This window comes from Hyla sarda, chromosome 7 (genome assembly GCF_029499605.1).
Source record: "Hyla sarda isolate aHylSar1 chromosome 7, aHylSar1.hap1, whole genome shotgun sequence".
NCBI lineage: Eukaryota > Metazoa > Chordata > Amphibia > Anura > Hylidae > Hyla > Hyla sarda.
The window spans coordinates 235,504,140-235,521,233 of NC_079195.1; the positions used below are offsets into that span (position 1 = coordinate 235,504,140).

At 49.5% G+C, this 17,094-nt stretch overlaps 1 protein-coding gene across 2 annotated transcripts in view; it reads left to right on the forward strand.

Moving 5' to 3' along the window:
* SLC6A9 (solute carrier family 6 member 9) overlaps positions 1-16,821 on the forward strand; it is a 183,637-nt gene extending 166,816 nt beyond the window's left edge. For both annotated transcript variants that reach the window (XM_056533155.1, XM_056533156.1), the window contains 4 exons: positions 320-419; positions 14,447-14,547; positions 14,661-14,831; positions 14,901-16,821. In XM_056533155.1, the coding sequence (XP_056389130.1) occupies positions 320-419; positions 14,447-14,547; positions 14,661-14,831; positions 14,901-15,095 (567 nt within the window). In that variant the 3' untranslated portion in view covers positions 15,096-16,821. The remainder of the gene's footprint in view (positions 1-319; positions 420-14,446; positions 14,548-14,660; positions 14,832-14,900) is intronic.
* The last annotated feature ends 273 nt before the right edge of the window (positions 16,822-17,094 follow it).

Genomic DNA, 17,094 nt, shown 5'->3' on the forward strand with positions numbered 1-17,094 from the left:
TGGGAGTATTATACACTTATACCGGCCCTGCAGTGTCAGGGGCATGATGGGAGTATTATACACTTATAATGGCCCTGCAGGGTCAGGGGGATGATGGGAGTATTATACACTTATAACGTCCCTGCAGGGTCAGGGGGATGATGGGAGTATTATACACGTATAACGGCCCTGCAGGGTCAGGGGGATGATGGGAGTATTATACACGTATAACGGCCCTGCAGGGTCAGGGGGATGATGGGAGTATTATACACGTATAACGGCCCTGCAGGGTCAGGGGGATGATGGGAGTATTCAGTAATTGCGGTTTCCTCTCCCTCAGGCCGGGATCTATTGGCTGATGCTGCTGGATAACTACGCCGCCAGCTTCTCCCTGGTCATCATCTCCTGCATCATGTGCGTCGCCATCATGTACATTTACGGTGAGTGAATATACAACCGATGGAATGTTAATGACATAAATAGTAAGAAGTAATTAAACATAATTAAACCTGCCCCCAGTGGTCTCTACAAAGAGGGAGACCACTGTAAGGTCACTGTGTAATCCACAAGAAATACTAAAAAACTATGGTGGGATATTTGTGCGCTGCTGTTAGGACTAAGGGAAAACTAATTATTGTTAGAAATTCCCTTATGTTTTACGAGCAACACAGATGGGGATTTAACAAGAAGAAGGCCCCATGGGAGGCGACAGTATTGTCCACCCAAAAGTGGAAGACTCTGGAGTCTATAGGGGGAAATGAAGGTGAGTGCGAGCTCCACGAGGTGGATCAGCTCTAAGGCAAAATGCTCCTCTCCGCACACGATGCTGCGACAGTCCCTGTAGAATGAGCTCGAACCAACTCGGTGCCTCCGACTCTGGGACAATGGGAGATTCCCGGATGGTTTATTTAATCCAACAGATGATCCTTAATCCTTTCCTGGCTCCAGAAATCAAGATGAGGAGGTTTCATCCTAAAATTTTTACATCTATCTAGGTAGATGTGGAGACATCTTAAAATGTTGAGGCTATGAGGGACTCTCTTATTACTGGAGGAGGAAGGAGATGACCATTTACATTTATAAAAGATGGAACCTTGGACATGACTGATGGGGGAACTTTAGGAGAACACGGTCCAGCATGAACTTCAGGAGCACGCTGTCCGGTGGGAACTTCAGGAGCTTGCGGTCCGGTGGGAACTTCAGGAGCTTGCGGTCCGGTGGGAACTTCAGGAGCTTGCGGTCCGGTGGGAACTTCAGGAGAACGCGGTCCGGCATGAACTTCAGGAGCATGCGGTCCGGTGGGAACTTCAGGAGAACGTGGTCCAGCGGGAACTTCAGGAGAACGCGGTCCGGCATGAACTTCAGGAGAACGCGGTCCGGCATGAACTTCAGGAGCTTGCGGTCCGGTGGGAACTTCAGGAGAACGCGGTCCAGCGGGAACTTCAGGAGAACGCGGTCCGGCATGAACTTCAGGAGAACGCGGTCCGGCATGTTCTTCAGGAGCACGCGGTCCGGTGGGAACTTCAGGAGAACGCGGTCCGGCGGGAACTTTAGGAGAACACGGTCTGGCATGAACTTCAGGAGCTTGCGGTCCGGTGGGAACTTCAGGAGCTTACGGTCCGGTGGGAACTTCAGGAGCTTGCGGTCCGGTGGGAACTTCAGGAGCACGCGGTCCGGTGGGAACTTTAGGAGAACGCGGTCCGGCATGAACTTCAGGAGCACGCTGTCTGGGGGGAACTTCAGGAGCATGCGGTCCAGCATGAACTTCAGGAGCATGCGGTCCAGCGTGAACTTCAGGAGCACGCGGTCCGGCATGAATTTCAGGAGCACGCGGTCCGGCATGAACTTCAGGAGCACGCGGTCCGGCATGAACTTCGGGAGCACGCGGTCCGGCATGAATTTCAGGAGCACGCGGTCCAGCATGAACTTCAGGAGCACGCAGTCCAGCATGAACTTCAGGAGCACGCGGTCCAGCATGAACTTCAGGAGCACGCGGTCCGGCATGAACTTCAGGAGCACGCGGTCCGGCATGAACTTCAGGAGCACGCGGTCCGGCATGAATTTCAGGAGCACGCGGTCCAGCATGAACTTCAGGAGCACGCGGTCCGGCATGAACTTCAGGAGCACGCGGTCCAGCATGAACTTCAGGAGCACGCGGTCCGGCATGAATTTCAGGAGCACGCGGTCCAGCATGAACTTCAGGAGCACGCGGTCCGGCATGAACTTCAGGAGCACGCGGTCCGGCATGAACTTCGGGAGCACGCTGTCTCCTGACGCCAGGGCGTGGTTTTCCTGGTAACCGAACGGTAGTACCGCTATCCAAATGTTAGGCAGGGTAAGAATAGTCCAAGACCAGGTAAGGGTTAACAGTAGCTTTACTGAGGTAAACAGAAGGAAATAGTCTTTACAGCTCAGCCAGGATCCCAGAGAGGTGGCCAGTAACACAGAATGACCTCGCAGCTTGCTGGGACTTGTAGTGACTTTGATAGACTTTAGTTCAGCCACCCAGACTATAATAGACTTGACTTTAGGCTTGACTAGGTTTAGGTAGTGACAGCAGACATAGACTTGACTTACCGGCATGTGGCTGTAGGTGGCTTGAGGCCTCCAGGTAGCTGGATGCTGGCTCTGAGACATCTGGTCTTTACTGTACCCCAGCAAAAAGAGAGTGAAGGAGAGAGATTGTAATGGCTCCCCGTCTTATAAAGGGGGGCTGAGCCTGAAGCCCTTAGGTCAAGCTGCAGGTCACCTGGTTAGCTGGTGCTCTCTGGGTAACACATAACACTATATATTTTATTTATATATATATATATATACATATATATAACTATGAGGGAGACACTGCAGGAGAGCCTCTAGGATATTCAAAGAAAAATAACAATATACCTATGACTATGGAATAACACGACTTATGGACTATGACTATGTATATAATGACAGTGGACTATGGCTATGCATACTATGACATTTGGCTATAGATACTATGACACTGAACTGTGCATAACAACACTTTATATATTACTAGACATGAAATTTGGCAGATTGGGTTGCTGGAGGCTTTGTGTCCAATGCCTCGGCTACTGGGGTCCTTTGGCATTACACACTTCTCCCCAGAACACTAGTTATATTTATGCTAGATATTTTTGTAGATAACATTTGACATTCTGTTACCTTTGACTTTTATTACGGGCTTCTGTAAGTAACAGGAATACCTTCTGGCCAGGAAAGCATCCTGAGCATGAGGACTCAAGAAATATCACATTTGTCATTAGTGACATATGACATTTGTGTGGACAGTATGGTTGTGAGTTTTACAGTCCTACTGTACATGAAACAGGTGTACTTTATGTGTACATGACTTATATGTGTATTGATGACTATGTGTAGTACACGACTTTACTTCACTGTACATGACGCTGGTGATGGAGTGAAATGTTGCTTCTCCCAATTGATTCAGGACAACCCCTGTAAGAAAGCTACCAGACATCAGAAAAATACTGTACACTGTGACTTTTTTGTGTACATCAACTTATATACATATTATTAGATCATAGCAGTTATGATGAAGGACCATAAACATCTCAGTACAAGACCGTAACCCTTACCGCAACCAAATATATTACCTTGGAATATTTACACGACTTGGAATATTTTGAATATCTTGGAATATTTACACGACTGACCATGTATTGCTCCGCAGTCCACGTACACTATAGAGTTCATTAGCTAAGAGCTCAGGTCAAATCTCCTGGACCTAAGGAGTCTCTCGCCCGAGGCCGGGCACAACACTTACTAGCTTGGTTACTGCAAAAAAGCTGGTTAGGCCAAACCTCTTCAAAGGCTGGAGTAGGCCTGGGCACATCTGTAAAGGAGTCTTGATGTAGATACAGTGGGGATGAAAAGTTTGAGCACCCCAGGTAAAAATGTGTATTAATGTGCATAAAGAATCAAAGGAAAGATGGAAAAATCTCCAAAAGGCATCAAATTACAGATTAGACATTCTTATAATATGTCACCAAAAGTTACATTTTATTTCCATCATTTACACTTTCAAAATAACAGAAAACAAAACAATGGCGTCTGCAATAGTTTGTGCCCCCTGCAGAGTTAATATCGTGTACTGTCCCCTTTGGTAAGTATCACAGCTTGTAAACGCTTTTTGTAGCAGCCAAGAGTCTTTCAGTTCTTGTTTGAGGTATCTTTGCCCATTCTTCCTTACAAAAGTCTTCCAGTTCTTTGAGATTTTTGGGCTGTTTGTCACGCACTGCTCTTTTAAGGTCTATCCATAGATTTTCAATTATGTTGAGGTCAGGAGATTGTGAAGGTCATGGCAAAACCTTCAGTTTACGCCTCTTGATGTAATCCCCTGTGGATTTCGAGGTGTGTTTAGGATCATTATCCATTTGTAGAAGCCATCCTCTCTTTAACTTCAGCTTTTTCACAGATGGCATCAAGTTAGCATCCAAAATTTGCTGAAATTTTATTGAATCCATTTTTCCTTCTACTCGTGAGATGTTCCCTGTGCCACTGGCTGCAATGCAACCCCAAAGCATGATTGATCCACCCCCATGCTTAACAGTTGGACAGAGGTTCTTTTCATTAAATTCTGTTCCCCTTCTTCTCCAAACATACCTTTGCTCATTCCGGCCAAAAAGTAAAATTTTAACCTCATCGGTCCACAGAACTTGTTTCCAAAATGCATCAGGCTTGTCTATATGTTAATTTGCAAAGATTAAACCCTGATTTTTGTGGTGAGGACGTAGAAGAGGTTTTCTTCTGATGACTCTTCCATGAAGACCATATTTGTACAAGTATCTCTTTATAGTGGAATAGTGAACCACAACTCCAGTGTCTGCCAGATCTTTCTGGAGGGATTGTGCAGTGAGTTTTGAATTGTTTTTCTCACAAACCTGCGAGCTGTTCTGTCTGATATTTTTCTTGGTCTTCCAGATCTTGCTTTAACTTCCACTGTTCCTGATGACTGCCATTTCTTAATTACATTCCGAACAGAGGATATTGACATCTGAAAACGTTTTGCTATCTTCTTATAGCCTTCTCCAGCTTTGTGAGCGTCAAATATTTTCAGTTTCAGATTTCTAGACAACTGCTTAGAAGAACCCATGGTGCTGATTGTTGAGGCAAGGTCAGATGAGTCTGGGCATTTAAAACCTTTGAGATGACATCACTTGGTCTTCCCAGATGATGATTGAGAACAATCCATGACACTGACAGGTCTCAGCTCTGTAAAGGGGGCAGTGCATGCTATAACTTTTGGTGACATATTATAAGAAGGTCTAATCTGTAATTTGATGCCTTTTGGAGATTTTTCCATCTTTCCTTGGCTCCTTTATGCAAATTAATACAAATTTTTACCTGGGGTGCCCAAACTTTTGATCCCCACTGTACTTGTGATCCATTGCGGGTGGATATGAATACTCCTCCTGGACAACTGCTCCCTTGACACTTGGAGGTAGTAGACCAAAGGGATCTGCGTCCCAATCTTCAGAGGGGAAATAGGCAAAAGGAATCTGTGTAGGGTTCTTAGGCCTGGTGACAGCTGCTGCCCATTCCCCTCTCAGGCTCTCTACAGGGGTATATTCCACAATCTCCCCGCTCTTGAGAGAATACATGTCTGGGGGGAGATAGTCCCTCTGCACTGCTCTCCTGTTTCCTAGGAGGATGCCCCCGTGGTGACAGTCCATAAGTTGCCAAACCCCCTCACTTTTTTTAACTTGACTACAGTAGCGCGCCGTTGCTTCAGGGGTGGCTCACCCTCTCGGGAGTACTCTAACTTTCGTATGTAGAGGGCCTCTAACTCTTTGGTGTCCTGCTGCTGTTTCTGGCATATCTCGAACGACAGCGGCTTAGGCCCGTATCTTTCTAATCTCTGGGCCCTCAGTTCCTCCACAATTGCGGCAACCTCGGCGTCTCTTTTGGCCCTTTCGGACTGTGCCAGAGAAACTGAGGGAAGGGGTTTCCCTGGCAAAGGAAGGAGATGCTCCGGCATGTACTGGATCAATGCGGGCTGGTCACCAAACAACCATCTGGGTAACGGTGGTGACAGAGGACGTGCTGGTGGCTGCTGGGCCTGGGGCACAGGCTCTGGACTATGGGTAGATGGAGGGGTAGAGAACGCAGCCGGGGTGCTCACTTCCGACTCCTCCGACTGTATCTCGGCCCAAGGTCCCCAGCTCCGGTGATGGGGTGACAACCTCACAGGTGACGGCTCTCGTGATGACTCCGGCGTACCTTCAGCCGGGGTTGCGGCCCACTCTCCATCATCTTCTGGCAGCAGCACTGTCAGGTGGACGTCTTCTGCCCCAATGGAGAGCTTGTACAGGCGATCCGATAACTCCTGGAACACCTTTGCCGCCGCGGCAATCAGCCGATCCTCTGATTCCATCTTGGGACTTGGGATCTTCTTGCTCCTCGCCAGCGCTTCCGGTAAACTGAAGAGGTCGGGCTCCACGTTGCTTCTTATACTGGTCTCCGACAAGATGGCCGCCGGCCGGAAGCGGGGCCTTGGACCGGAAGCGACTCAGCAGTTCATCCTCTTCGTCCGCCCCCCTGGCAACAAGTTCCACCTTGGACTGACACAGCAACATGATCTCCATGCCCGGGGGCAGGACGCTGGCTCTGGCGGGAACCTTTTGCGCACTTCTCAACCATCAGGTTAACATGCAGGTACAGCAGACATTTTGGCATGCAACATGGCCCCCGTTTTGATCTTGCACATTGTCAATTTAACTATTGTAGACTTCTTTACAACAGACAGCACAGTTTTCTTCACCTTCCCCTCTTCTTTTTCAGCCCCACGGCAGTAACACATTACAATGACAAAGTCCCGTGCAATCTTCTGGCGCAAACTTTTTCGCATCAGCATACGATTTTTCTTGGACACAATTCAGACTATGGGGGAGGACCTGCGGCTTATGGCTAATTCACTCACCCGTATCCTGTTTGTGACGCCAAAGTTGTGGTGAATTGCCATGGGGTGTCTCGGGTGCGATGGTGTGGTGTATGGGGCAGATGTAGCCCAGGGTCAAAGTGTTATTAACCCCTAAATGTTCGTGACGCGCCGTGGTTTTCCTGGTAACCACCCGAACGGTAGTACTGCTATCCCAAGGTTAGGCAGGGCAATAATAGTCCAAGACCAGGTAACGGTTAACGGTAGCTTTACTGAAGTAGAAAGATGGAAATAGTCTAAACAGCTCAGCCAGGATCCCAGAGAGGTGGCCAGTAACACAGAAGGACCTCACAGCTTGCTGGGACTTGTAGTGACTTTGACAGACTTTAGTTCAGCCACGCTGACTATAATAGACTTGACTAGGTTGTAGGTAGTGACAGCAGACATAGACTTGACTTACTGGCATGTGGCTGTAGGTGGCTTGAGGCCTCCAGGTAGCTGGACACTGGCTCTGAGACGTCTGGTCTTTACTGTTCCTCAGCAGGGAAGAGAGAGATTGTAATGGCTGCCCCTCTTATAAAGGGGGGCTGAGCCAGAAGCCCATAGGTCAAGCTGCAGGTCACCTGGTTAGCTGGTGCTCTCTGGGTAACATAACACATCATGTGAACACATTATCATGTGACTAACTCAAAGGTCCTTAACCCCTTAAGGACCAAGGACGTACCGGTACGTCCTTGGTCCTGCTCTTCTGATATAACGCGGGGTTACACAGTAACCCCGCGTCATATCATGGCGGGCCCGGCGTCATAGTGAAGCCGGGACCCGCCTCTAATAGCGCGCAGCGCGCTATTAACCCTTTAGCTGCGCGCTCAGAGCTGAGCCGCGCGGCTAAAAGTGAAAGTGAAAGTTCCCGACTAGCTCAGTCGGGCTGTTCGGGATAGCCGCGGCTAATCGCGGCATCCCGAACAGCTGACAGGACAGCGGGAGGGCCCCTTCCTGCCTCCTCGCTGTCCGATCGCCGAATGACTGCTCAGTGCCTGAGATCCAGCCATGAGCAGTCATGCGGCAGAATCGTTGATCACTGGTTTCTTATGAGAAACCAGTGATCAGCATAGGAGATCAGTGTGTGCAGTGTTATAGGTCCCTATGGGATAATAATGATCAGTATAAGAGATCAGTGTGTGCAGTGTTATAGGTCCCTATGGGATAACAATGATCAGTGTGTCCCTATGGGACCTATAACACTGCAAAAAAAAAGTGAAAAAAAAAAGTTAATAAAGATCATTTAACTCCTCCCCTATTAAAAGTTTGAATCACCCCCCTTTTCCAATAAAAAAAAAAACACAGTGTAAATAAAAATAAAAATAAACATATGTGGTATCACCGCGTGCGGAAATGTCCGAATTATAAAAATATATCATTAATTAAACCGCTCGGTCAATGGCGTGCGCGCAAAAAAATTCCAAAGTCCAAAATTGTGCATTTTTGGTCACTTTTTATATCATTTAAAAATGAATAAAATAATCAATAAGTCCTATCAATGCAAAAATGGTACCGTTAAAAACTTCAGATCACGGCGCAAAAAATGAGCCCTCATACCGCCCCATACACGGAAAAATAAAAAAGTTATAGGGGTCAGAAGATGACAATTTTAAACGTATTAATTTTCCTGCATGTAGTTATGATTTTTTCCAGAAGTCCGACAAAATCAAACCTATATAAGTAGGGTATCATTTTAATCGTATGGACCTACAGAATACATATCAGGTGTCATTTTTACCGAAAAATGTACTACGTAGAAACGGAAGCCCCCAAAAGTTACAAAACAGCATTGTTTTTTCAATTTTGTCGCACAATGATTTTTTTTCCCGCTTCACCATAAATTTTTGGGCAAAATGACTGACGTCATTACAAAGTAGAATTGGTGGCGCAAAAAATAAGCCATCATATGGATTTTTTGGTGTAAATTTGAAAGAGTTATGATTTTTTAAAGGCAAGGAGCAAAAAACGAAAATACAAAAACGGAAAAACCTCCGGTCCTTAAGGGGTTAAAGGTCCTTAAGGCATAACACACATTATATATATGATTATGGGGGAGACACTGCAGGAGAGCCCCTAGGACAAAGATGGTCTCAACCTGACAGGGCCTAGGTACTGTACGGGACTATATCCCGTACTGGGACATCACAGGAGAACGCGGTCCGGCAGGAACTTCAGGAGAACACCGTCCGGTGGGAACTTCAGGAGAACACCGTCCGGTGGGAACTTCAGGAGAACACCGTCCGGTGGGAACTTCAGGAGAACACCGTCCGGTGGGAACTTCAGGAGAACACCGTCCGGTGGGAACTTCAGGAGAACACCGTCCGGTGGGAACTTCAGGAGAACACCGTCCGGTGGGAACTTCAGGAGAACACCGTCCGGTGGGAACTTCAGGAGAACACGGTCCGGTGGGAACTTCAGGAGAACACGGTCCGGTGGGAACTTCAGGAGAACACCGTCCGGTGGGAACTTCAGGAGAACGCGGTCCGGTGGGAACTTCAGGAGAACATGGTTCGGTGGGAACTTGGGCTCAAATGCTGAGAACGTTGTAATTCTCCGATCCTCTTCGCTGATCTTCCAGGTAACAAACTTTAGGTCCACCTCCTGCAGCGGCTTAAAGGGAGGAGATGACAACCACTTGAGCACATTCGTAAGATCCTAAGCAGGGATTGGTCGTAAGACAGTGGGCTTCAGTCTTGAGGCTCCTTTTAGGAATCTCCCAAAAAGGGGGTCTTGGGAAATTGACATGTTCAAATAGGCAGAAATGGCTGTTTAGCATATTACGCTCTGTGAGTTTGAAAAAGGGGCGGGGTCTCTGCGCACTACCTGCAGCAGATTTTCGGCAGCGAAATCTCTGCTGTTCAAATTCGCCACAGACCCTATTGACTTCAATGGGGTCTACAGTGGATTTTCTGCAACAGAGATTCCGCTGATGAAAATTTGCTGCGGGTAGTGTGCAGAGACCCCGCCCCTTTTTTAAACTCCCAGCTGGAAATACGCTGTGAATTTGGAAAAAAAAAATGCCCATGTGAATATACCCTTGAAGTTAAGGGTGCTAAGCGTTTGGCCAGGCCATCCTTGTAAAATCTTCACCAAAGGCGGGTCCTGAATGGAAACTTGATTTTGTGTGCACCAACTAGAGAAGATCTTCCAATTCCTGGCGTATGATCTCATGGTAGAATCCGCCCTTGAGTGCGACAAAGTCCTGAAGACCGCCTGAGAGCCCTTCTAATCTTAGACGGGACTGATGAAACTCCAGGCTGTCCGATCTGAGTGTTCCCCGACACTAGTGCTCGCTCTGGGGGAAGCATCTGGAGGAGTTTGTTGAACCGGGATCTCTTCGGCCAGAATGGAATAATGATCACTGGTCCTGAATGATTTTCATCAAGTCCCTCGGAATCAATGAAATTGGAGGGAAGATGTCAGCCTGAACCTCCAGGGGACTGACAGAGCGTCTATAGCCACGGATTGTCTTACCGATACAGGGAGCAGAATCTCTCCACCTTGGTATTGAACTTGGTTGCCATCAGATCTGCTCTTCCTTGAATAAAGCGCAACAGGGCTCAAGGATAAAAGTCTCTTCTGAGGAGACCAAGTTCCTTGGACTGTTTTGCTCCCCAGCCCACAAGGAACAGGTCTGTAGTAAGTATGATCCAAGAGGGTTGGATTACGGACTTGCAGTCCTAAAGATGGCGCCACCATCTGAGTGAGGACCAAGTTTGACAAGACAGGGAGCACAGGATGTTCAGTCCTAGGGGGCTGTGATCCCACTTGGCTAACATCTCAAACTGAAGGGGACGTAAATGCCATAAGGCCCAAGGAACTGTGCCGTGGTTGCCGACATTAGTCCCAGCATTCTCATTAACATACGAACAGGGACCTTCTGGAGCGGCACTAGAGAGTGAACTGTGAACCCGGATCTTCCCTTCGGGAGATAGATGAAGAGTCATCTGGACGTAATCCACAATGAAGCCTAAAAACTTTACAGAGGTTTATCAGCTGATGGAGGAAGGACATCGCCATCTAAAGATGTTGGGACAAGACCCCCTGGGACGGAGCTCTGAAAAGCCAATCGTCCAGGAAGGGAACTATGCTCAGACCCTGGAGCCTTAGGGCCGCAGCCACTGCCACCGCCACCAAGTGTGAGGGGCGAATAGATCCCGAAGGGAAGGACTGTGAACTGGTAATGTTTGGGAACGCCCTGGACCTGAATGGCGATCCTTACCAACTTTCTGGGCCTCGGTTGTATCGGAATGGGGAGGTGTATCGGTATGGGGAGATGTATCAGGATGGAGAAAACAAATTATTGTTAGAAATTAACCATTAACTTATGTTCTACGAGCAACACAGATGGGGATTTAACAAGAAGGCCCCATGGGAGGCGCTCCTGCTGAGCAGAGGACAGTATTGTCCACCCAAAAGTGGAAGACTCTGGAGTCTATAGGGGGAAATGAAGGTGAGTGCGAGCTCCACGAGATGGATCAGCTCCAAGGCAAAATGCTCCTCTCCGCACAGGATGCTGCGACAGTCCCTGTAGAATGAGGTCAAACCAACTCGGTGCCTCCGACCCTGGGACAGTAGAGATTCCCGGATGGTTTCTTTAATCCAACAGATGATCCTTAATCCTTTCCTGGCTCCAGAAAAAAAGATGAGGAGGTTTCATCCTAAAATCTTTACATCTATCTAGGTAGGTGCAGAGACCCCCTGGGACCGGGATGTGGAGATCCTCCTTGAGGTCTAAGGTAGCTACGAAATCCTCTGAAGAAGAAGATTGGTCGCCGACTGTATCCTGTCCACACAGAAGTGCTTTATGAACCTATAATCATCCTCCAGTCTCCGGTTACTCTCGGTAGATACCTGCTCCTCGCTCTGGGGGGGAACCTCTTCTGAAGCCCCCGTCTGAACATATTCCAAGATGTAGGTCTCCACAATGGCTTGTATGGAGGTCGGGCGCTCTTTGGTCCTGACAAACTAGTCTAGATGAATCGAATTGTGATGTAAGTAAAGGAATCCCGGCACTCCAAACGTTCATCCAAAGGTTTTCATTTGCGTTTTCACACTGCATTAACAAGCAAGCAGTACACGTTACGGCTACTTTATCAACTGCGTTCCTTTACATACATCTGGATTGACCCGATCCACGTGCACCCGAGCTACAGTGCCGACCGCTCACTCATTCACTAGATGGATCGAATACCCGTCTGTAATGATGTTCAGGACCCAGGGGTCCTACAGAAAACACAGTGACCTTACAGTGGTCTCCCTCTTTGTAGGGACTTCTGGGGGCAGGTTTAATTATGTTTATTTACTTCTTGCTATTTATGTCATTAACATTCCATCGGTCCTACCAGTGTGGGGGTGGGTAGAATACTCCATCTGTGCTACTGGCAGGACAAATGGGAACACATGGCTGACAGAACACCAGCGAGTCATGAGGGCGAATCATGTCAGTCATGTGATGGGGGGGTGGTGTCATGTCAGTCATGTGATGGGGGGCGGTGTCATATCAGTTATGTGATGGGGCAGTGTCATGTCAGTCATGTGATGGGGGCAGTGTCATGTCAGTCATGTGATGGGGGCGGTGTCATGTCAGTCATGTGATGGGGGGGTGGTGTCATGCCAGTCATGTGATGGGGGGGTGGTGTCATGTCTGTCATGTGATGGGGGGGTGGTGTCATGTCAGTCATGTGATGGGGGCGGTGTCATGTCAGTCATGTGATTGGGGGGTGGTGTCATGTCAGTCATGTGATGGGGGCAGTGTCATGTCAGTCATGTGATGGGGGCGGTGTCATGTCAGTCATGTGATGGGGGCGGTGTCATGTCAGTCATGTGATGGGGGGGTGGTGTCATGCCAGTCATGTGATGGGGGGGTGGTGTCATGTCTGTCATGTGATGGGGGCGGTGTCATGTCAGTCATGTGATGGGGGCAGTGTCATGTCAGTCATGTGATGGGGGCGGTGTCATGTCAGTCATGTGATGGGGGCGGTGTCATGTCAGTCATGTGATGGGGGCAGTGTCATCTCAGTCATGTGATGGGGGGGCGGTGTCATATCAGTTATGTGATGGGGGCAGTGTCATGTCAGTCATGTGATGGGGCAGTGTCATGTCAGTCATGTGATGGGGGGCGGTGTCATATCAGTTATGTGATGGGGCGAGTCGTGATGGGGGCGGTGTCATGTCAGTCATGTGATGGGGCGGTGTCATGTCTGTCATGTGATGGGGGCGGTGTCATATCAGTTATGTGATGGGGGCGGTGTCATGTCAGTCATGTGATGGGGCAGTGTCATGTCAGTCATGTGATGGGGCAGTGTCATGTCAGTCATGTGATGGGGGCGGTGTCATATCAGTCATGTGATGGGGGCGGTGTCATATCAGTCATGTGATGGGGGCGGTGTCATGTCTGTCATGTGATGGGGGCAGTGTCATGTCTGTCATGTGATGGGGGCAGTGTCATGTCTGTCATGTGATGGGGCGGTGTCATGTCAGTCATGTGATGGGGGCGGTGTCATGTCAGTCATGTGATGGGGGCGGTGTCATGTCAGTCATGTGATGGGGGCGGTGTCATGTCAGTCATGTGATGGGGGCGGTGTCATGTCAGTCATGTGATGGGGGCGGTGTCATGTCTGTCATGTGATGGGGGCGGTGTCATGTCAGTCATGTGATGGGGGCGGTGTCATGTCAGTCATGTGATGGGGGCAGTGTCATGTCTGTCATGTGATGGGGGCGGTGTCATGTCAGTCATGTGATGGGGGCGGTGTCATGTCAGTCATGTGATGGGGGCGGTGTCATGTCAGTCATGTGATGGGGGCGGTGTCATGTCTGTCATGTGATGGGGGCGGTGTCATGTCAGTCATGTGATGGGGGCGGTGTCATGTCAGTCATGTGATGGGGGCAGTGTCATGTCTGTCATGTGATGGGGGCGGTGTCATGTCAGTCATGTGATGGGGGCGGTGTCATGTCAGTCATGTGATGGGGGCGGTGTCATGTCAGTCATGTGATGGGGGCGGTGTCATGTCAGTCATGTGATGGGGGCGGTGTCATGTCAGTCATGTGATGGGGGCGGTGTCATGTCAGTCATGTGATGGGGGCGGTGTCATGTCTGTCATGTGATGGGGGCGGTGTCATGTCTGTCATGTGATGGGGGCGGTGTCATGTCAGTCATGTGATGGGGGCAGTGTCATGTCTGTCATGTGATGGGGGCAGTGTCATGTCTGTCATGTGATGGGGGCAGTGTCATGTCTGTGTCATGTGATGGGGCGAGTCGTGATGGGGGCGGTGTCATGTCAGTCATGTGATGGGGGCGGTGTCATGTCAGTCATGTGATGGGGGCGGTGTCATGTCAGTCATGTGATGGGGGCGGTGTCATGTCAGTCATGTGATGGGGGCTGTGTCATGTCAGTCATGTGATGGGGGCAGTGTCATGTCAGTCATGTGATGGGGCGGTGTCATGTCAGTCATGTGATGGGGCGGTGTTATATTTCATGTATTATAATCTTATAATGGTTTTCCCGTTTTCTCTAGGACATCGGAATTACTTCAAGGACATTGAGATGATGTTGGGGTTCCCCCCTCCCCTCTTCTTCCAGATCTGTTGGCGTTTCTTCTCTCCAGCCATCATATTTGTAAGTCCACAGTACGGCGGGGGGGGACTATACCCCCACCATCTCTTGGAGTCTGTGCACTTCTGGGGGAGATGAGAGGCGGCCGCTGTTAACCCTTCTGTCTCCTCTTGCAGTTCATCCTGATCTTCTCCGTCATCCAGTATCGGCCGATCTCGTACAATGATTATGTGTACCCGGGCTGGGCCATCTCTCTGGGCTTCCTGATGGCGCTCTCCTCAGTCATCTGCATCCCCTTATATGCTGCATTCAAGATTTGGCGCTCAGAGGGTGACACTTTCCTGCAGGTACGTTCTGGGTCACGGCGGGCGGCGGCTGCTTCTCTTATTCTGCTTCTGACTCCTCTTCTCTTTCAGCGGTTGAAGAACGCGGTGAAACCCAACAAGGACTGGGGCCCCGCACTCTCCGAGCACCGGACCGGCCGTTATGCGCAGATGGACGACAGCCCCGAGGCCCAACCCCTGAACCCCGAGAAGCACAAGAAGGAAGAGATGGGCCTGACAATACAGGGTAGCAACGGGCAGGCCCACAACCAAGACTCTAAGGTGTAACCAGCCGGGCGGAGGGGGAAGAGGCGCTGGTGTGTGGATGACCCCTTTACCCTCGCCCCCTGCTCCTTCGTGTTTTCATCCAGACCAGTCGTTCCCTCCGTTGCCATTTCCAGCCGGTCACCTAAGAACTCCCGGACTCTTGGGGAGATAAGAACCCTTCAGCTGCTGAGCAGAGGAGTCGGGCTTGTTCCTGCTCCCCTACACTCGGGACCACCCAGAGGACACTGCTGATGAGTGGGATCATTGTCTCCATAGATGGGAGGTTGCGCGTGCGCGGGGGAGGAGTAGTTCTTCTAACGCGTCTAACCATAGTTTACAGAAAAGATTATTTTTAGAGTTTATATATAAACCTCAGATTTCTAATGTTGGGTGGTCAGGGGCCATGATCCCACCCTCTCTCCTCCTTGGCCAGTCACGGGTCTGGGCGACATCGCCACAACTCGTATGAACATTTATACTGCGCCAAGGAAGGGAAACAAGAAATGCAAGCGTCACATTATTTCCTGTTACTTGAGGACGGCGGGAGGTGCAGCGGACACCGTGGGAAATCAGAGGAGGGGTCCGCCCGCCCCCGCTGCGTCCATCTGACTGATATAAGGGGGGTTTCTACCTATCTCTACAGCTGTGACTGCCGGGGGGGTAACATTCCTCACCCGTATCACAGCGCCTCCTGTGGATCAAGGCTGCTCCGTGTCAGTATTCGGTAGATATCAGAGTCGTCTCCTCGCGTACTGTGCGCATTAAGGTTTTTGGTAACAGGATGGATTTTGTGGTATTAACTCTTTAGGATTTTCACAAATCTAAGTCCTGTTCCCGCTGTCGTTTCATCCACTGTAGTCTCACGTGTCCTGCTCCGCACACCCGGCACCATATGGGCTTTACACGAGAACCGTTCAGCATCTGCAGTATAACCTGGATTCTGGACGTATTCGCAGGCTGTAAAGAGTCACACATACCTCCTTACAGCAGTGCAGTAAAGAGTGACACGTACCACCTCACAGCAGTGCAGTAAAGAGTGACATGGACCTCCTCACAGCAGTGCAGTAAAGAGTGACACGTACCTCCTTACAGCAGTGCAGTAAAGAGTGACCTTGTACCTCCTCACAGCAGTGCAGTAAAGAGTGACATGGACCTCCTCACAGCAGTGCAGTAAAGAGTGACACGGACCACCTCACAGCAGTGGAGTAAAGAGTGACACGTACCACCTCACAGCAGTGCAGTAAAGAGTGGCATGTACATTCTCACAGCAGTGCAGTAAAGAGTGACATGTACCACCTCACAGCAGTGCAGTAAAGAGTGACCTTGTACCTCCTTACAGCAGTGCAGTAAAGAGTGACATGTACCTCTTCACAGCAGTGCAGTAAAGAGTGACCTTGTACCTCCTTACAGCAGTGCAGTAAAGAGTGACACGTACCACCTCACAACAGTGCAGTAAAGAGTGACACGTACCTCCTCACAGCAGTGCAGTAAAGAATGACACGTACCACCTCACAGCAGTGCAGTAAAGAGTGACACGTACCTCCTCACAGCAGTGCAGTAAAGAGTGACCTTGTACCTCCTTACAGCAGTGCAGTACAGAGTGACGTACCTCCTCACAGCAGTGCAGTAAAGAGTGACACGTACCTCCTCACAGCAGTGCAGTAAAGTGACCTTGTACCTCCTCACAGTAGTGCAGTAAAGAGTGACCTTGTACCTCCTCACAGCAGTGCAGTAAAGAGTGACATGTACCTCCTTACAGCAGTGCAGTAAAGAGTGACCTTGTACCTCCTCACAGCAGTGCAGTAAAGAGTGACACGTACCACCTCACAGCAGTGCAGTAAAGAGTGACACGTACCACCTCACAGCAGTGCAGTAAAGAGTGACCTTGTACCTCCTTACAGCAGTGCAGTAAAGAGTGACCTTGTACCTCCTTACAGCAGTGCAGTAAAGAGTGACCTTGTACCACCTCACAGCAGTGCAGTAAAGAGTGACACGTACAACCTCACAGCAGTGCAGTAAA